The sequence below is a fragment of the Stenella coeruleoalba genome (genome assembly GCF_951394435.1).
Source record: "Stenella coeruleoalba genome assembly, chromosome: 8".
In the NCBI taxonomy this organism is placed as follows: Eukaryota; Metazoa; Chordata; class Mammalia; order Artiodactyla; family Delphinidae; genus Stenella; species Stenella coeruleoalba.
This window is the reverse complement of record NC_137154.1, coordinates 51914268-51935712: the sequence shown is the minus strand read 5'-3', so window position 1 is coordinate 51935712 and position 21445 is coordinate 51914268. Positions and strand designations below refer to the sequence as shown.

General features: G+C 35.7%; 1 protein-coding gene across 3 annotated transcripts in view; it reads left to right on the top strand.

Annotated features, from left to right (window-relative positions):
- PGM2L1 (phosphoglucomutase 2 like 1) overlaps nt 1-21445 on the top strand; it is a 71524-nt gene that overhangs the window by 28583 nt on the left and 21496 nt on the right. For all 3 annotated transcript variants that reach the window (XR_013829424.1, XM_079929090.1, XM_079929089.1), the window contains exons 2-5: nt 12643-12810; nt 15026-15132; nt 15854-15938; nt 19327-19410. Coding sequence is in view for 2 of the 3 variants with exons in the window: in XM_079929090.1 (XP_079785216.1) it covers nt 12643-12810; nt 15026-15132; nt 15854-15938; nt 19327-19410 (444 nt within the window). In the remaining variant the exon portion in view is untranslated. The remainder of the gene's footprint in view (nt 1-12642; nt 12811-15025; nt 15133-15853; nt 15939-19326; nt 19411-21445) is intronic.

The following is a 21445-nucleotide window of genomic DNA, read 5'->3' as shown; positions in this document are numbered from 1 at the left end:
TTGCATGATAACTTAAACCTGTTCTGATATTTTCTTTCCCTAATATTTATGTTTCCTGAAAGAACATGGCTATTTTGTCACCATTAATGACTCATAGTCAACACATCTTCTGTGTACAAAGTACAGGTTATGTACTGTGGGGAATACAAAGTTGTTTAAAGTATGGTCACTACTATCAACTGAAGGTACCCCCACCCCCATTATGTAATTGATTACTCTTTAAGGAAATGCCCACTATCATCTGTTAACTTTTTTCCTAATACTTATTTTTGAGTGACATTTCACTTAGAGTTATAGGAAAAATACAGAATAGCAAAAATGTATAGTTATTTCCCTCAAAATATTTGCCAACTAAGGACTTTGATGAATGCTGCTTTAATGTATGAATGGCAAGAAGAATGCTTGGATAGGTAGGAGAAGGAGGAATGATAGGGGATGGAATTCAGTGTTTTGAAGAAGTATTATATTGGGCATCAAGAAGGCTCAACCTTATTTCCCATTGGGACACAAACATCACTTACTGTATTAGGGTACAGTCTAAGCTGTTATACCAAGGGCTATAAAATGTAATGGCTTAAAGCAGAGAGAAGATAATTTCTCTTATAACACTCAGAGGTCAGTGGCAGTCCAGGGTTGGTATGGGGTAGCTGTGCCATCCTCAAAATGTGACTTCCACTATTGATCCAAGATGTCTTCAGCCCATGGGAAGAGGAATAAGACTCAGGAGAGTGTACACTTAATCCTTTTCAGGGAAAGACCTGAAAGTGGAACATGTCATTCCCATTTTCATTCCATTGGCCAGAACTTAGTCACATGGTCACATCTAACTATAAGGTAGACTGAAGTATAGCCCTTAGCTGGGCTGCCAAGTATGTACCCAACTGTATGATTAAAGGAGAGAGAAATATTGGGAGACATCTAGCAATTGGGTGCTATTACCAATCTGGGGTCCTCAGATTCCTGACTTATTGTCAAACTTTTAAAACACCTTAGGAAACTTATATATGTGTCTGTTTATAATCCAATTAAAATTCTAAGTTTTTTGCTTTTGATTGGAATTAGGAGTGTGTATGGTAGTACTCAAGATGTACTCAGTTCTTAGCAATTGGCATTTGTCCTTGATTGAAAAAAATTTAATCAATTGATGTATTTTATTGGACAAAAAAAGTTCCAAGTATGAACTTTATTGGAGAAAAAGTTAAATAGAGAGAGACAAGGAGTTTGAACTGTTGACTAGATTGCAAAGTGAGTCTAACAATCAAAATGTTAGGGTTTGAAGAGATTTTTTCTTTCTTCTTCTTTTTTAAAAAAAATGCACAGAGAAAAGCTATATACTAGAATGAGATCTTTTCAGATTAAATTCCAACCCCTAAATTGTACTGATGAGCCTCAGAGAGAAGTGACCTGTCCAAGGGCTCATAGTTTACTTGATAGAATAGACTGGGTAAAGAACTCAAGTCTTCTACGTCTTAGTCTATTAAAGAAACTAACAACATTATGGAAAGAGTAAGCCCAACCAGGATACTGCATAAGCCCTGAAGATACAAACATAGAAAGTGAAGTGATTTCTTTCAATCTACCATTAAAAAAAAAAGTTTTGAGGAGTCTGCGAGTATTCCTCTCTGAATACTAATTTTATTAAACAGGTCAGGTTAACTGTGGTAACAAATCCTCCAAAATTTGTTGGAGTATTTGTGAGGTAGGAGGTAGAGGGGAATTTTGCTCTGTGAATCATTTGTTCCATCTTGATGCTACATACTCCTGGAAGTCCTTGGAGCCCTCTCTCTTTCATGGGTAGATGGGGAAAGAGAGGATTGCGGGGGGTAAGGGAGTGTTTAATGGGCTAGGCCTGGAATGCCACACGTCTCTTCTACTCAGATCCATTGACCAGAACTCTGGCGCATGATCTCATCTAGCTCTAAGGGAGGCTGGAAAAAATATTCTAGCTGTGTGCCCAAGAAGAAGAGTTGAACATAGTAGACTCAGTAGACTGTGCTTTGTTAGAAAAAAATCTGTAAGTTAAAAAAAAGACTTTATGTAATCTTAAGTTTTAAAATAAAATGATTAATCTTTTTATGTTTCACACTAATATTGGCATAATCAATATTATACTTAAATGATAACAGTGTATTTTATTTTTTTCAATTTTTGAATTTTATTTTATTTATTTTTTATACAGCAGGTTCTTATTAGTTATCCATTTTATACACATCAGTGTATACATGTCAATCCAAATCTCCCAATTCACCACCCCACCCCACCCCCTACCCCACCGCTTTCCCCCTTTGGTGTCCATATGTTTGTTCTCTACATCTGTGTCTCAATTTCTGCCCTACAAATTGGTTCATCTGTACCATTTTTCTAGGTTCCACATATATGTGTTAATATACGATATTTGTTTTTCTCTTTCTGACTTACTTCACTCTGTATGACAGTCTCTAGATTCATCGACGTCTCTACAAATGACCCGACTTCGTTGCTTTTTATGGCTGAGTAATATTCCATTGTATATATGTACCACATCTTCTTTATCCATTCGTCTGTCGATGGGCATTTAGGTTGATTCCATGACCTGGCTATTGTAAATAGTGCTGCAATGAACACTGGGGTGCATGTGTATTTTTGAATTATGGTTTTCTCTGGGTATATGCCGAGCAGTGGGATTGCTGGGTCATATGGTAATTCTGTTTTTAGTTTTCTAAGGAACCGCCATACTGTTCTCCATAGTGGCTGTATCAATTTACATTCCTACCAACAGTGCAAGAGGGTTCCCTTTTCTCCACACCCTCTCCAGCATTTGTTGTTTGTAGATTTTCTGATGATGCCCATTCTAACTGGTGTGAGATGATACCTCATTGTAGTTTTGATTTGCATTTCTCTAATAATTAGTGATGTTGAGCAGCTTTTCATATGCTTCCTGGCCACCTGTATGTCTTCTTTGGAGAAATGTCTATTTGGGTCTTCTTCCCATTTTTGGATTGGGTTGTTTGTTTTTTAATATTGAGCTGCATGAGCTGTTAATATATTTTGGACATTAATTCTTTGTCCGCTGATTCATTTGCAAATATTTTCTCCCACTCTGAGGGTTGTCTTTTCATCTTGTTTGTAGTTTGCTTTGCAAAAGCTTTGAAGTTTCATTAGGTCCCATTTGTTTATTTTTGTTTTTATTTCCATTACTCTAGGCGGTGGATCAAAAAAGATCTTGCTGTGATTTATGTCAAAGAGTGTTCTTCCTATGTTTTCCTATAACAGTTTTATAGTGTCCGGTGTTACATTAATCCTTTTTTTTTTTTTTTTTTTTTGCGGTATGCGGGCCTCTCACTGTTGTGGCCTCTCCCGCTGCGGAGCACAGGCCTCCGGACTTGCAGGCTCAGCGGCCATGGCTCATGGGCCCAGCCGCTCTGCGGCATGTGGGATCTTCCCGGACCGGGGCACGAACCTGCGTCCTCTGCATCGGCAGGCAGACTCTCAACCACTGTGCCACCAGGGAAGGCCTCTAATCCATTTTGAGTTTATTTTTGTTTATGGTGTTAGGGAGTGTTGTAATTTCATTCTTTTACATGTAGCTGTCCAGTTTTCCCAGCACCACTTATTGAAGAGACTGTCTTTTCTCCATTGTATATCCTTGCCTCCTTTGTCATAGATTAATTGACTATAGCTGTGTGGGTTTATCTCTGGGCTTTCTATCTTGTTCCATTGATCTGTATTTCTGTTTTTGTTCCAGTACCATACTGTCTTGATGACTGTAGCTTTGTAGTATAGGTTAAAGTAAGGGAGTCTGATTCCTCCAGCTCTGCTTTTTTCCCTCAAGACTGCTTTGGCTATTTGGGGTCTTTTTTGTCGCCATACAAATTTTAAGATTTTTTGTTCTAGTTCCATAAAAAATGCTTTTGGTAATTTGACAGGGATTGCACTGAATCTGTAGATTACTTTGGGTAGTATAGTTATTTTCACAGTATTGATTCTTCCAATCCAAGAACATGGTATATCTCTCCATCTGTTTGTATCATCTTTAATTTCTTTCATCAGTGTCTTAGAGTTTTCTGCATACAGGTCTTTTTCTCCCTAGGTAGGTTTATTCCTAAGTATTTTATTCTTTTTTTTTTTTTTTTTTTTTTTTTTTTGCGGTATGTGGGCCTCTCACTGCTGTGGCCTCTCCTGTTGTGGAGCACAGGCTCCGGACGCACAGGCTCAGTGGCCGTGGCTCACGGGCCCAGCTGCTCCGCGGCATGTGGGATCTTCCCGGACCGGGGCACGAACCCGCGTCCCCTGCATCGGCAGGCGGACTCTCAACCACTGCGCCACCAGGGAAGCCCAGTATTTTATTCTTTTTGTTGCAATGGTAAATGGGATTGTTTCCTTAATTTCTCTTTCGATTTTTCATCACTAGTGTATAGGAATGCAAGAGATTTCTGTGCATTCATTTTGTATCCTGCAACTGTACCAAATTCATTGATTAGCTCTAGTAGTTTTCTGCTGGCATCTTTAGGGTTCTCTGTGTATAGTATCATGTCATCTGCAAACAGTGACAGTTTTACTTCTTCTTTTCCAATTTGTATTCCTTTTATTTCTTTTTCTTCTCTGATTGCCATGGCTAGGACTTCCAAAACTATGTTGAATAATAGTGGTGAGAGTGGACATCCTTGTCTTGTTCCTGATCTTAGAGGAAATGCTTTCAGTTTTTGACCATTGAGAATGATGTTTGCTGTGGGTTTGTCGTATATGGCCTTTATTATGTTGAGGTAGGTTCCCTCTATGCCCACTTTCTGGAGAGTTTTTATCCTAAATTGGTGTTGAATTTTGTCAAAAGCTTTTTCTGCATCTATTGAGATGATCATATGGTTTTTATTCTTCAACTTGGTAATATGGTGTATCACATTGATTGATTTGCTTATATTGAAGAATCCTTGCATCCCTGGGATAAATCCCACTTGATCATGGTGTATGATCCTTTTAATGTGTTGCTGGATTCTCTTTGCTAGTATTTTGTTGAGGATTTTTGTATCTCTATTCATCACAGATATTGGTCTGTAATTTTCTATTTTTGTAGTCTTTTTTTCTGGTTTTGGTATCAGGGTGATCGTGGCCTCATAGAATGAGTTTGGGAGTGTTCCTTCCTCTGCAATTTTTTGGAAGAGTTTGAGAAGGATGGGTGTTAGCTCTTCTCTAAATGTTTGATAGAATTCACCTGTGAAACCATCTTGTCCTGGACTTTTGCTTGTTGGAATATTTTAAATCACAGTTTCAATTTCATTATTTGTGAATGGCCTGTTCATATTTTCTATTTCTTCCTGGTTCAGTCTTGGAAGATTATACCTTTCTAAGAATTTGCCATTTCTTCCAGGTTGTCCATTTTGTTGGCATAGGGTTGCTTGTAGTAGTCTCTTAGGATGCTTTGTATTTCTGCGGTGTCTGTGGTAACTTCTCCTTTTTCATTTCTAATTTTATTGATTTGAGTCTTCTCCCTCTTTTTCTTGATGAGTCTGGCTAATGGTTTATCAATTTTGTTTATCTTCCCAAAGAACCAGCTTTTAGTTTTATTGATCTTTGCTATTGTTTTCTTTGTTTCTATTTCATTAATTCTGCTCTGCTCTTTACGATTTCTTTCCTTCTGCTAACTTTGGGTTTTGTTTGTTCTTCTTTCTCTAGTTCGTTTAGGTGTAAGCTTAGATTGTTTAGTTGAGATTTTTCTTGTTTCTTGAGGTAGGCTTGTATTGCTGTAAACTTCCCTCTTAGAACTGCTTTTGCTGCATCCCATAGGTTTTGGATCGTCGTGTTTTCATTGTCATTTGTCTCTAGGTATTTTTTGATTTCCTCTTTGACTTCTTCAGTGATCTCTTGGTTATTTAGTAACATATTGTTTGGCCTCCATGTGTTTGTGTTTTTTACGTTTTGTTCCCTGTAATTGATTTCTAATCTCATAGCGTTGTGGTCAGAAAAGATACTTGATATGATTTCAGTTTTCTTAAGTTTACTGAGGCTTGATTTGGGACCCAAGATGTGATCTATCCTGGCGAATGTTCCGTGCGCCCTTGAGAAGAAAGTGTAATCTGCTGTTGTTGGATGGAATGTCCTATAAATATCAATTAAATCTATCTGGCCTATTGTGTCATTTAAAGTTTGTGTTTCCTTATTAATTTTCTGTTTGGATGATCTGTCCATTGGTGTAAGTGAGGTGTTAAAGTCCCCCACTATTATTGTATTACTGTCGATTTCCTCTTTTATAGCTGTTAGCAGTTGCTTTATGTATTGAGGTGCTCCTATGTTGGGTGCATATGTAATTATAATTGTTATATCTTCTTGGATTGATCCCTTGATCATTATGTAGTGTCCTCCCGTGTCTCTTGTAACATTCTTTATTTTAAAGTCTATTTTATCTGATATGAGTATTGCTACTCCAACTTTCCTTTGATTTCCATTTGCATGGAATATCTTTTTCCATCCCCTCACTTTCAGTCTGTATGTGTCCCTAGGTCTGAAGTGGGTCTCTTGTAGACAGCATATAGATGGGTCTTGTTTTTGTACCCATTCAGTGAGCCTGTGTCTTTTGGTTGGAGCATTTAATCCATTCACATTTAAGGTAATTATCAATCCGTATGTTCCTATGACCATTTTCTTAGTTGTTTTGGGTTTGTTTTTGTAGGTCCTTTTCTTCTCTTGTGTTTCCCACTTAGAGAAGTTCCTTTAGCATTTGTTGTAAAGCTCGTTTGGTGGTGCTGAATTCTCTTAGCTTTTGCTTGTCTGTAAAGCTTTTGATTTCTCCATCGAATCTGAATGAGATCCTTGCCCAGTAGAGTAATCTTGGTTGTAGGTTCTTCCCTTTCATCACTTTATGTCATGCCAGTCCCTTCTGGCTTGTAGAGTTTCTGCTGAGAAATCAGCTGTTAACCTTATGGGAGTTTCCTTGTATGTTATTTGTCATTTTTCCCTTGCTGCTTTCAATAATTTTTCTTTGTCTTTAATTTTTTCCAATTTGATTACTTTGTGTCTCAGCGTGTTTCTCCTTGGGTTTATCCTGTATGGGACTTTCTGTGCTTCCTGGACTTGGGTGGCTATTTCCTTTCCCATGTTAGGGAAGTTTTTGACTATAATCTCTTCAAATATTTTCTCGGGTCCTTTCTCTCTCTCTTCTCTTTCTGGGACCCCTATAATGCGAATGTTGTTGTGTTTAATGTTGTCCCAGAGGTCTCTTAGGCTGTCTTCATTTCTTTTCATTCTTTTTCTTTATTCTGTTCCGCAGCAGTGAATTCCACCATTCTGTCTTCCAGATCACTTATCCATTCTTCTGCCTCAGTTATTCTGCTATTGATTCCTTCTAGTATAGTTTTCATTTCAGTTATTGTATTGTTCATCTCTGTTTGTTTGTTCTTTAATTCTTCTAGGTCTTTGTTAAACATTTCTTTCATCTTCTTGATCTTTGCCTCCCTTGTTTTTCCGAGGTCCTGGATTATCTTCACTATCATTATTCTGAATTCTTCTTCTGGAAGGTTGCCTATCTCCACTTCATTTAGTTGTTTTTCTGGGGTTTTATCTTGTTCCTTCATCTGGTACATAGCCCTCTGCCTTTTTATCTTGTCTGTCTTTCTGTGAATGTGGTTTTTGTTCCACAGGCTGCAGGATTGTAGTTCTTCTTGCTTCTGCTCTCTGCCCTCAATGTATTTTATTTTAAAGCTTATTTTCTACTTTTGGAGTAGTTAGCATCTTTATTTCCTGGATATGATTTTTATATTCACTCAGTGATTATTATTCAACTTTTATTAAACCAATTATTATTAAGTAAATCTCACTTTATATGACAAGTATAGTCATTCAAGTGTTTTATCTAAGCCAATTTAGCTTATGCTAATTTCTACAATTTTTTTAAAGATGGAAAAATTAAATTTAGAATTACACCAAAATCCTTTTAAAGGGAAAAAAATTATTGGTTTTAAGAGAGTGTATTTTGGACTCAGGAAGCATCTGGTTTGGAAAACATGTTCTGCTTCAGGACTCTAGACTTGGATCTCCAAGCTGGCTGACCCTCAGAAGTAAATGTCAGTTGCATTCACCCTTCAGATTTTCAGATTGCAGTTTCCTATTTTAACTTCTGTCTAGAAATAAACTTAAATTTTTTTCTCTGTAGTTAATATAAAACTGATATTTATTGTTTAGATACCCATCTCTGTCAGAAGCATTTAAAAGTGTTACAGATTTATAATTTTAGATATATTTGAGTTACTAAAAAATCAATTTTATATGTTGTCTCCTCTTTAGATGTTTAACAATATTAAGATTTGGAATTGTTAATATATGTTATGTTCTTTTAGATCTCTTCTAAACTTCTAAACAATGAGATTCATATTTTAGATTGCTTTTAAGCTGTTAGGTTTAGTAGTAGAATATTAATAGAGATTCAACTGTATAAGAATTATAAAAATACTAGGTTTATAAAAGTAGTAGGAAAGAAGATTTACAGGTGAATTCCTCATTGGCAAACTTGATTTGTTTTACTTAATGACGATTACGTACTTTTTTATATACTTTTATACACATTTATATTTGTTATGCATAAATAATACAGAAGCCCCCTAATTATTAACAGAATAGGTTCAGAAAAGCTTGGGTGTGTCCAAAATGAGCCTTCATAAGTAAACGCTAATAGTTTCATTTCATGGCAGGCAGAGTTGGCATGATTTGAGGCTGATGTGAGCTTTCTTCACAGTTATGAAAGTCTTTAAGAAGTTAAGTTTGTTAGAAGAGGCACTTCTATATATTTAAAGTGTTGCCTTTTTTGTAAATCAGTTCTTTCATGTTTTCTTTGAATTTGGGCCTTATGGACCTACAATATGGAAAAAAAAAAAAAAACCTCCACACAGTATTATGTAAGAAGACACTTTCTTGTCTTCAGTTCAGCCGTATAAAGTTGCAGCAATCCATATGATTAGAACCAAAGGAAAATTTTTGGTATACAGGTAAAATTTGAAAATAATGCATGGCTTTAATTCTGTATTCTTTAGCTTACTGATTCATACTAAACAACCAGCTTCATTTCCGATGAAGTATAGAACATGCTAGTAGTCACTAAAATCTCTTTGGATTTTCTTCAGGGTTACTTTTTTAGGGTACTAAAATTATTAGGATTCTAAAATATGCTAGTTAAGAGCAAATTTAGTTCAGATTGGATACATTTACTTTCTAAATAATTAATTTTCATTTTATATAGTAGGTCAATAAGTACATTTCTAAGAAGTATGTAAATCACCTTTCCTACTGACTTACATTTTAATTTTAGAGGTGCTTTTTTTTTTTTTAACAGTTGAACAATTTTCTTTTTTTGCTGATAGGGCTTCTCCTATTCTCAAGTAATGAGTGAATTGTAAATAAGAGCGCACACTTAGAAAGAAAACAATAATTTGTATTTGAGAAAGCGCAATAATTTGTATTTGAGATACACTTAGAAAGAGCGCACACTTAGAAAGAAAACAATAATTTGTATTTGAGAAATATATGTTTTATAGATTCAAATCTTCTTAATAGCTTTCTGTGCGTAGGAAAAAGAGAGTAGTTTGTGAGGTAAAAAGTATTCATGTAGATACACAAGTAGTAGTTTTTCTCAGCCCCCATGGATATCTATATAATTTTTACCATAAAATAAGTAATACGTACATAAAATAGCCCATCAGAACCAAGACTGTACAATAAAAATACTCCTTTCTACCTCAGCATTTTCCCCTGATTTTCCCATCATAGATAATCACTATTTGTAGTGTCTTATATTTGCATGGAGTATTTCTAGAATTATACATAAGTATACATATACATCTTTTTATACAAATTTAAACACCTTATATACTCTTCTGCTTTTCCTTCCTTTTCATTTAATATATCTTAGTTCCTTGTGGAAATAGTATTTTTTTAAATAAATTTATTTAGTTAGTTAGTTTTGGCTGTGTTGGGTCTTTGTTGCTGCGTGCAGGCTTTTTCTAGTTGCGGCGAGCAAGGGCTGCTCTTCATTGCAGTGCACGGGCTTCCCATTGTGGTAGCTTCTCTTATTGCAGAGCACGGGCTCTAGGTGCACATACTTCAGTAGTTGTGGCACGTGGGCTCCGTAGTTATGGCTCGTGGGCTCTAGAGCTCAGGCTCAGTAGCTGTGGCGCATGGGTTTAGTTGCTCTGCGGCATGTGGGATCTTCCCAGACCAGGGCTTGAACCTGTGTCCCCTGCATTGGCAGGCAGATTCTTAACCACTGCACCACCAGGGAAGCCTGGAAATAGTATTTTTAAAATAATTTTGTAATTCTTGAGAATCTTCATATATTATAGTTTATAAAAATCATGGTTATTTGAAGATTTTAACAGCAAAATACAAATGTAATTTCATCATTCAAATGGAAAATATATGATAATCATGGCTACATAGATAGACTTTTAATTACATTTTTAAATGTTTGGAACATCAACATCTAATTTAATGTCTAGCTATGAAATAGTAGAGAAATCTGACTTTAAAGTAGATTTCAAATGACTGTCACCTAGTCACTTAGCTCTTTTTACCATAAAGATTTGCTTATTTCTAATGCATCATGATTCTTTACCCATTTTTATTTTTCTCCAATTTACAGGCTTTTTCAGAACCAGGAATTAGGTTAGAACTGGTTGTGAAGTATAACAGAAAATAGAATTTTTAGGCCCTACTCTAATAGCTGTGTAATAAATATTAGGAAGTATACTCAGTAACCTAATAGCGTTTATGTCTGGTGGATCATTTTTATATTTATATAGCTGTAATAAAAAGGAATCTTTTTTACTTTGTAGCTGGAGTTAAATTATTATTAGAAGCATTATTAACCTGCCCTACATAATTATTTTGTTTATAGTGAGATGGTATAGGCTTTAGAGCCAGACCAACCTGGATTCAAATCCTGTCTAGACCTCCAATATTAGCTCAGTGTTATAAGACTCCTTCTCTAAATCTTAATCTCTTATCTCTTAATCTCAATATGATGGTAATAATACTACTACCAGTAAGATACTGCAGTGAATATTCTTGTATGAATGAATCTTGTTCATGTGAAGGTATTACTGTGGACAGAGAAATCTATGGGCCAAAAGGCATATGCAGTTTAAATATTCATAATTGCTGAAAAATCACTCTGAAAAGACTCCCAATTTCATTGTAACTAACTGTATGACACTGCCTTGTACCCTCTATAGTACTGAAGTTTTTCAGTCTTTTCAATTTTTGTCTTTCTTATAACCTATTTTTAAATGTTAACTCTCTTCAAGTCTTTGACCTCTGTATCAAATCTGGCGATATCTTAGACATTGGAATAATATATAGTAGCCCAGATAATCTTATTGTTTAGATTTTTCTCTTAATAGCTATTCATATTTTAATGTAGGCTCTATATTTGTTAGTTTGTGCCATTTATGAAATAGACTCCTTGAGTCAAGGTGCTTGCTCTCTCTCTCTCTCTCTCTCTCTATGTGTGTGTGTGTGTGTGTGTGTGTGTGTGTGTGTATGTGTGTGTGTGTGTGTGTATACACATTTCTTTTAACATCCATCTAGTTTAAGCAGATTACAATTTCAGTTGATCAAAATTTCCATGGCTTCTCATTAGTTTGTGGCATGTCCTTTGGTTACTTTAGTTTCCACTATCCCCAGAATACCTTTTTGTTTAAATTATATATTAATATGATTTTATTTCTTTACAAGTACAAATATACTCTAATATTTAGCATCTTTCAAGTGCCTTGGTTTATCATTCTGAATATTCATTGTCATTATATGGACTGTAGATGTAGACAATCTATGCAGTTAGTATGGACTAAATCCATATTACATATGGTATGGAAGAGAGAAGTTATGCTTTACCTTATTTTCTTATTATTTGACTCTTCTAAAAAAGAAAATACTGGAAAATTCCATTTAAGTTTTATTCTCATTGTAATTGCATTTCTATTCAAAACTTGTTACTCATTTGTGAAGCACTGTTTTCAGTTATAGGCACCCTGAGCTTTATGAAAATAAGTTGAAGTATGTGCTAATGAAATACGAACCCTAAAATAAAGATGTTGGCGTGTCTTGCTTCACAAGCCAAATTTGGACTGAATTTTCATTCTCACTCTTAACCAAGTCCACATTTAACACTTAAGACCTTTTCATGGTCAACTATTGCTGTAGATAAATTGAATGGTTTTCTGTGACTTTAAAGAGCAGTAAGGCTTATCTGGCCATTTTGAATTACAGATGTTTAGGAAGTATTTAGTAGGCATGTTTTGATGACATTTATCTAATAGCTTCCATATTTCTTTTAAAACTTAACATAGACTTTAATTGATATCATTTTTGACTAAGAGGTTTATTTTGGATCCATAGCTCTTGTCAATTTGTTAAAAAAATTCTTGAATATATTATTTTAAAAATATGACAATTAGAGATATGTAAATCACACTCAATAGGGTCTGGCCTCTTTGGGGACTCAATAAATGGCAGGTGTTTTTTAATTATACATACTAATATTAATAAGTAGCACTGTGGAATTTGTAGTCATCAACGTAGAACGTTGTTATGTGTGAATAATACTTATTGCTTCCTCAGAAGGGCTTCATATTAGGACTCCACTTGTGATCCTGATTAAGTTTTAATACATCTTTTTTATAGAATCCCAAGACAAAAGAGCAAATTGAAAATCTGTTAAGGAATGGGATGAACAAGGAGCTGCGAGATAGACTTTGTTGCCGAATGACTTTCGGGACTGCAGGACTTCGTTCTGCTATGGGGGCAGGATTTTGCTATATTAATGATCTTACAGTAATACAATCAACACAGGTAAGTATTATAAATTATAATATGTTTACTTTTATCACTCTTTTTTGCTTTATAAATTAGTTTCTTTTCTTAAAAAAAAAAAGAACAAAACCAAAAAAGCTTTATATCCAGCAAGATACTCTCTTGTAAATAAAAAATGTAGAATAAATTCTGACCTTTGGTCTTGCACAAGACTGATCTTAGAGGTCATTTATGTATCTTTAGAGTCACAGACTGACTTTCTTATTGAGTTATTTTGGTTGCCATTGTCAACTTCTTGACAATGTTACTTTGCATTTGAAACCAGGAAATGGATATTGACATTTCCATTTAATACAAAGAAACAGATTTAGATAGAAAGAAGGTGATTGCTCATTTTGGCATATGGCCATTGGTAAAGATTAACCAGAGTATTTGGAAAATTTAGTTGAAAATATTTCCTTTTAACATGGTTTTCCATATATTTTGAGAGTTAAGACAGTGTTGATATGATACAATTTGTTTTATTTCTCCCCATTTTTATGCAACTTATTCTAGAAACATTACTTTTCTTTCCAGTGAATCATCCTTAGTGTTTCAAGGAGCTCCACTTTTGAGGCCAAAATGCATTTAGCATATACTAAAAATAGTTCTGAACTAGAGAATTGCTCAGTAGATATAATTCTAATTGATACTGCCAAACAGTAAATCACCTTTACCCTTATTCTGAGGGAATTCTCTAAATCCAGGGGCTAATGCAGGGGATCAGGAACAAAGGATGACAAGATGACTGAATAGGGAGGATGCTTGCCTCCTCCCGCCCCCATCCCCTTATCTTTGTCCAGAAACGCTTCAGTTCGATCTTTTTTGTATGTTGGGTTTCCTTATAAGCTTTCATTTTAACTGAAGATTCCTTGACTTCAGAAAAAGGAGTGGAGGAGGTGTTTGAAAATCAATTTCTACAGAAGTGCAAATTTTTACAGGAGTTGAGATTCCATTATTTGAAGTGGAAAAGCCAGATGGAATCTAATTCTTAAACCCTAGTTTTTTTCAGAACCTATGTATGGATACGAGAAGATGGATTTTTACACCAGAGAATGAGATTCTGTGAGGTTTTAGGATAGTATCATCATTAGAAATAAATAAGTTGGTGAAACTAGTCAATTTGGGCTATATTGCATGCATGCTTGGGCGCACACACACGCATAGGGAGTAGGTTAGGAAGAATAATTATACTTGAAAGAACCATGAAAGAAGCGTCCGGAAGTCACTGGGGTCTCCTCTGGTGCTGCCACATAGTTACTTAGCAGTCCCTGCCACATAGTAGGTCTTCAATAAATCAGTATAACATAGTTTTGGTTGAATGAATGGCTTTGGGTAAGTCATTAAATGGAGCTTCAATCTTATTTTGTTTCCTCTTTTTTGGAAGAAATGTTGAAAGACAGAGACAAAAATAGAACTGGTATCTTCATTTCTTTCTTCTGGGGGTTGTTGTGAGGATTAAATGTGGCAACATCCGAGAAAGTAGTTTTAAAAGGACTGTAGCAATATGAAGTGTTATTTTTAAGGACGGAAGTGTTTATTAGAGTTAGCAAATCATTCATAAAATAGTTAAATGATGTTTTGGCTTATTATTGTGATATTTTCAATATTAAGTACTTCATTTCATTTTTTTTGTCACCCTTGACTGCAAATTTTCCTCGTTTATGAGATTTTCTTTCTGTGAGATTTTAAAACTAAAGAATGGGATCAGCCACCTTAAGAAATGTTCTAATGAAGGTTTATGTTGCTGCTTTTAAATATTTGTGTCATAAATTAGATCAAATCTTCTGGTTAGCTTCAATCTTATGATTTAGCAAGGCCTAACATGGTCAAAATTTTGTTCTCTAGAGCCTTAAGGCAAGAAACAATTTCTTTTGGCTCTTCTAACAAGTTTTTTTTTTTCTTTTTTAGCATTCTGACTCTCATGTCCCATCTTTTTTTCCCCTAATGTTTTATGTATCGTATTGGATTTAAGTTACTTAATTGATATTTCTGTGGTATTAAACATGTCTGAAACTCCAGGAAGCAGGTGTTTATCATCTCACATTCGAGGACTGAACATTGTTCTTCTCACATTGGTAACCATGGGCAAAAGGAGGAGGCCAGTTCCCTGAGAGCCAATAAGCTGCACACCACATATAAAAAGAATAGCCCTTAAGTCGTAGAAAATGCAGGCATTAGTCAGGAACTAATTTTCTGTGTTTATCTGCTTCAGGGGATGTACAAATACCTTGAGAGATGTTTCTCAAACTTCAAGCAAAGAGGTTTTGTCGTGGGGTACGACACCCGGGGTCAAGTAACCAGCAGCTGCAGCAGCCAGAGGTACAGTGTTAATTGTTTCAGAGATTAAGCTGGATTGGAATAAAACCTTGAAAAAAATGTTATGCCCAGTTGTAGGATTTCTGAAACAGGAAGCTGTCCAAAAAAAATGTGATCACATGCTAATGTTTATTTTAGAGGTGAAATAGAAGGATTTCAAAGATAACCTTTGGTTTTTACAGAAAGGAGTAAATTTCTAAATGTTTAGAGTTAGTGTTTAGAATGACATAGACTATGTGATGATTTTAATATTTTGGCAGAGGCACTGGGTAGGAGGATTATGTAACTTGCATTCTCTCATTATAGTCCTATTTGATTAGTTTTAGGGTATTTTCACACATAGATAATCATGATATAGTGATACTTTTTCTTCACGGGGTAAATAGGCATATTGTGTTTATATAAACCAAAGTCTCTGGTTTCACTTTCTTCCATGTTTTTTGCCTTTTGCGTGTTTTATTTCTTATTAAAAGAGCCATCAGAAGATGAATGAGAAAAAAGGAAGAAATTTAAATGTCAATTCTGTTCCTTGTTACCCCTTTTCAAAAAAATCTCATTTAACATTTTAAAGTTGGAGCATGAATCTTAAATAACTAGTGATTATAAGAATCGGTTGTATTATGCTACTGTATATTCAGAATAATTATAATGCATTTATTTTATAGGAGGTTGGTTTTCAAAAAGTATGTAAAGCTAAGGACCAAGTGAAATCTCTTTTTTTTAGGCTTGCTAAACTCACTGCTGCGGTCTTGCTGGCCAAAGATGTTCCTGTGTACCTTTTTTCAAGATATGTTCCTACGCCTTTTGTAGTAAGTGTGTTGTATCACTGATTGTACAGAAAAGATTGCTCTTGAAAAGATTTCTTAAATCAAGCAGGATTTAAATCTTTGTCATGCATATAGCTCTGTATTAAGTGATACGAAGGACCTAAAGGAAACCAATTTTGTGCTGAATTTATTTTCATTCAACAAGCATGTGTCGAACCACCTAAGAATTTGATCTATAACAAGATGACAAATCCACAGTCATGGCGGGATATTTTAATACTCTTCTTTCAGAAACTGATTTATCAGGCCTGCAAAAATTATTACAGATAGATTTAAACACACAATTAGCGTGCTTAATCGTGTGTGTGTGTGTGTCTGTGTGTAAACCCTGTATTCAGTGATGGTAGGATACTCATTCTTACCAAATAGGGTCACAAAGGAAATCTCACAAATACAAGATAATTGCTTATTAAGCCATAGCCCTGGACCCCAATGCAATAAGATTTAAAATAAAGAAACCCACAAATCCCCATATGTTTGGAATTTTAAAAACACATTCGTAAGTAATTTATGGATTAAGGAAGATATAATGAAGATTAGAAACTATAGCCATCCTTGCTTTGCATGGTAGTGCAGGACTGTAAAGATAACTGTGTAAGCTAAAACCATGCAAAGCAATGTTAGTTATCAATGGGGGAAATTACGATTGTTCTGTGACCTTTAAAATTTTTTTGTCAAAACCTTAAATATACCTTTTGTCTTGATTAAAAATGTACAGAGAAAAGAAAAAAGTAATAAACTAATATTTATTTGCTACTCTGTAATTTAAAACATTAGAAGTGGTAAAACACTTTAGTGTTTTATTTCTTTGTAATACAATGTATCAGGACTGTGACCAGTGCTTGCTTCTTGTCATATGACTCAACAATATGAGTAAGCATCTTCTCTATGCCTTGCTGAATTATCACACTTCTTTCTAAGTCTGGATCAGCTTCCCACGTTTCTTTTGTACTTACTTTCTTTCTTTCTTTTTTTGGCTGTGCTGTGCGGCTTGTGGTATCTTAGCTCCCCAACCAGGGATTGAACCCAGGTCCTCGGTAGTGAAAGCGTGGAGTCCTAACCACTGGACCGTCAGGGAATTCCCTATCATTTGTACTTTCAGTATCATAAAATGTCTCTGAGAATTCCTTTTTTGACCAGTATCACTCCCTCTGGGACAGCTTCATCCCTTTCATCACAACCACATCCTTCATTTATATCCATACATTCACCTTCACTAAGCTCACCTGGTTGCACATCTAGAGTCTCTTGAATGACAGCAGTGTCAACGTTCCCGGTTATTTCTTCTATAACTCCATTTATGGTCGATTTAAATGTCACTTCCACTGTTATCACTTTTGTTTCTTTGCTGCACTTTCATCTTTGTTGGCCAGTTCCTTCTTTCAGTTGTCCATTTTTGCAAAATTGTCACATGGGTATATCACTGGGAGATGAGGCAACACAGCTACATGCTTTGCTGTCTGTGAGAGAGCTGACAGATGCACAGTGACCAATCACTGACAGACTTGATGACATGATTGGTTATTAATCATGATGGATCTCTTATATACATAGTTATTTCAGACTGAAGAGCTAGCAGCCAGGTTTGTACTTGATGCAGTTACTCACAGTATAGCATGGTAACTAAAATTTGAGCATGTTGTTGGGAGACTGGTATCATTTAACTAAAATATGGTATCAGAAATTCATGTATACTGGAACTTTGCAAAGCAAGGACTGTCTGTATTTAAAACTGAGCAACAATGAAAACAATAAATAGCAAAAACTATGGGATATAGCTAAAGCCCTACTTAAGGGGAAATTTATAGTCTTAATGAATATATTAGGAAAAAAATTTTTAGAATAACGAGCTAAGACTTTAACTTACTATGTTAGAACCAAAACAGAATAAATCCAAATAAAATAAAACTAATAAAGATATGAGGAAAAATCAATTAAATAGAAAATAAAGAAAAGATTGTATCAACAAAAGCAAGAGTTGGCTCTCTGAAGAGACAATTAATAAAATAGACAAAGCCTTTTGGCAAGGGTGCTGAAGAAAAAAAAGACAAAGAAAGTAAAAGAGTGAATAATAAATACATAGCTATTAAGAAAATCACAATATTCTGAATAACAGTGCAAATAAATGTGAAACTTAGGAGAATTGGCCAATTTTCTAGAATAACTAATACATCAAAACTGATAAGAAATAGAAAACCTGAATAGACCTATAACCACTAAAGAAATTGAACTGGTTTTTATTTATCTTCTCAAAATAAAAATGCCAGGTTCACATGATTTTGTGGACAAGTTTTACCAAATGTTTGACCATTAGATAATGTCTCTATAAACTGTTACTAGTGATTTATTGGAAATATACGGAGTGGCTCAAAGAATAGAAGGAATTTCTAAACAATTAGCTCTAACGAATGACAGAAACCAGGGAGGGCCCAGAAATGTAGAACATTTATGTAGGAGTCTGCCACTGGGTTACCATTTCCAGCTGTAACTATGTGTTGGCCTTCCTGTCTTATTGCAGGTAGATTTGCTCTAGCTGCTAGGGAAGTTATTTTATCACCATGTCTTTGAGTCAAAAGGCAATCTTCCTTGACTACCTATAGCAGAGACATCTTAGAGAAAGACTCTGACCAGGCTTGGGTTGTGAGCCAGTCTCTGAGTTAAATCATCAAGGGAATAGGTTACTCTAGTCAGATCAGGGTCACGTGTCCACCCGCCCATGGCCAGGAGGAGAGAAGTTAGATGTGATGGTAGAAGGAATATGGGGAACATCTTAGGCAAATAAATGATAACTGCAAAGGAAAAGGGAAATTCAACCTGGGAATTAACTTTGGGAGAGATGGTAAATTGACCTTTATATGCTATAGAGGCCACAGAGTATATGTAAAGATCTTCAAATTGGAAGGCAAGAGACCTAAGTTCTTCTCTTATATATTCTCCCTTATGATTATATAATGTTGGATAAACAGTATACAGTGTGTAAAATATGATACATTAGATGATTTCTTAAATTTACTTCCAGGTCTAATATTTTATGATTATATTCCCCTCTCATATCTCCAGAGTCTTGTGGAGTATCTGGCATATAATAGGTGTTTGTTAAATATTTGTTAAATGAACAAAATAATTATAGGACTAAGTTAAATGAGACTAGAGGGGGAACAAAACCATTCAGTCTAACAGTTAGGTGGTTATTGATGACCTAATATTTAGGTGGCTTTAGTTATATCCCACCCAAGGAACCTGGAGTTGATTATTGAGGTTTTAGGCTATTTATATCTTAATGTCTTTTCCAGTTATTTAATCAAAGTTATTCTTATGTCAAATGTATGAGTAGCTAAGAAACAAATATTTATTGCTATTGTTTTTTTAGCCATATGCAGTCCAGGAGCTCAAAGCAGTTGCAGGTGTGATGATTACTGCATCTCACAACCGCAAAGAAGACAATGGATACAAGGTAAACCTTGGACTCCTTATCTTTGGTCATTTCATAGTTCTTATTTTATTTAAATAATATGTGCTGAGTATATTTTCTACAGTGAGGAGCAGGGTTAGACATTGGGAACAGAAAGATAAAAACATTGAGGCTACCCCTCAGAGAAAGTGTATCCCTAATGGCCCTTATTACGTTTCAATATGTACTATTACAAAAGTCTCTTCAATGGTCTTTTTACTTCTGATATCTTACTGCCTTTGATTTCCCCAACCCATCCCAAATCCACCCTCTCTACCATTTCAGAAATAAAGGCATTTTGTACCAAGAACTTAAAGAATAAATGGGAGTTTGATGGAAGAGAGCCGGAGGAATAGTATCTTGACCTCATTCTCCTCTCCCTCCAACCTTCTGCTGGGACTCCCTATTGGCCACAGGATCTATTTGATGTGTCAGGCTTCATGGCAGAAAGCAGGGTGGGGAAGGGTGAAGAGTGGCTCTGGAGGGGCAAACAGAAGATATGGCACAGTATTGAACCAGTGTTTGGGGCTCCTAGCTGACGAGTCCATGATCTTATATTCTTTTTTCATCTTGTGTAGGGATACTCCAGGCACACTAAGCTCTGTTTTACTGGGGAAAAGAATATTTAATCCTAATCTAAGATTTTGGCCCTGGCCAGCTAAATGGGTAGTGTTACCATTTATAGAGGCAGGGAAGAATCATAATTAATTAGTTTTGGACATAATTAAGTCTGAGGGATTTGTGGGTCAAACAGGCAGCAATGACCTGTAGGCAGTTGAATAAGTAGATCTGTTGCTCAGGGGAGAAATCTGCGCTGAAGTTACAGATTTGGGGATCACCGTACATATTGTATTAGAGCATATAAGAATATTTGGAAATTCTTTATTTGGATGAGCAGCCCAGAGACAGTGTAGGTTAGAAAAAGAGGTCAAGAATGGAACCCTAGGGAATATCAACTTCAAGTGAAGGGAGAAAGAAGAGGAGCTGGAGATAGGACAAAGACCGGAAGAGGCTGGTATGATAAAAGCGAAAGAGGTAAGGGAGTTGCAAGGAGGGAGAGGTCAACTGTCAAAGAGAGCTAAGAACCCAGATCTCTCCTCTGAGCATAAGACTCCTGAATCCAGCTGCCAACTTAATATCTGTTGGGATGCCTAATGGACATCTCAAAATTAGTGTCTCTGAAACAGTGGTCTTGATTCCCCCCAGATCTGCCACATATACACCCAAATGTGTTCCTCCCCCAGTCTTACCCATCTCTATAAATTCACACTACCACCCACCTAAACAAAAACCAAAATTCATTCTTGATTACTCCTGACATTAATTTACTAACAGGTTCTACAAATTGTACATATACATCCAAATGTATATGTATGTATAATTTGAGATACATATGTATCTACATATGCATCCACATATATGTAGAATATGTTTACTTCTGCCAGTACCTTCTACCTTCACTGTTCTAAACCACTGTTGTCTTTGCCTGAACTACAGCATCTTAGCTGGTCTCTTCCCTGCTTCCATTTTTCTCCCCTGCAGTCCATTCTTCACCAAGCAGCCAGATGATCTTTTAAAATATAAACAGGCCATGTTAACTTTCCTGCTAAACCCAAACTGCTTACCCTGGGGCTTACAGGACTGTCTCCTGCCTGCCTCTTCCACCTTGTTTCATTCATTCTTCTCCTGTGCTCAGTACATCCCAGTCACACTGCAGCTCCTTACCATTCCTCCAGCTCCTTCAGTATACCAAGCCCTTTTCCCACTCTGAGCCTTTTGTTTGTTCCTCTGCTTGGATTTCTCTTCCCCAAATCTTGCAGATTTGCTTATTTTCATCCTTCAAGGCTCCTGCCCAGATGTTGTTTCCGTGAAAAGACCTTCCCTGGCCACCTTATCTGAAATGGCTTCCCTCAGTGACCTTCTCTTCATCTTATTTCCTTCACAAAACTTATCGCTATCTGTAATTACCTGCTTTCTTTATGATGAATTATCTTGTTTGTTTATTGACTTGTTTGTTTGACTGTCCCCACCCCATTCC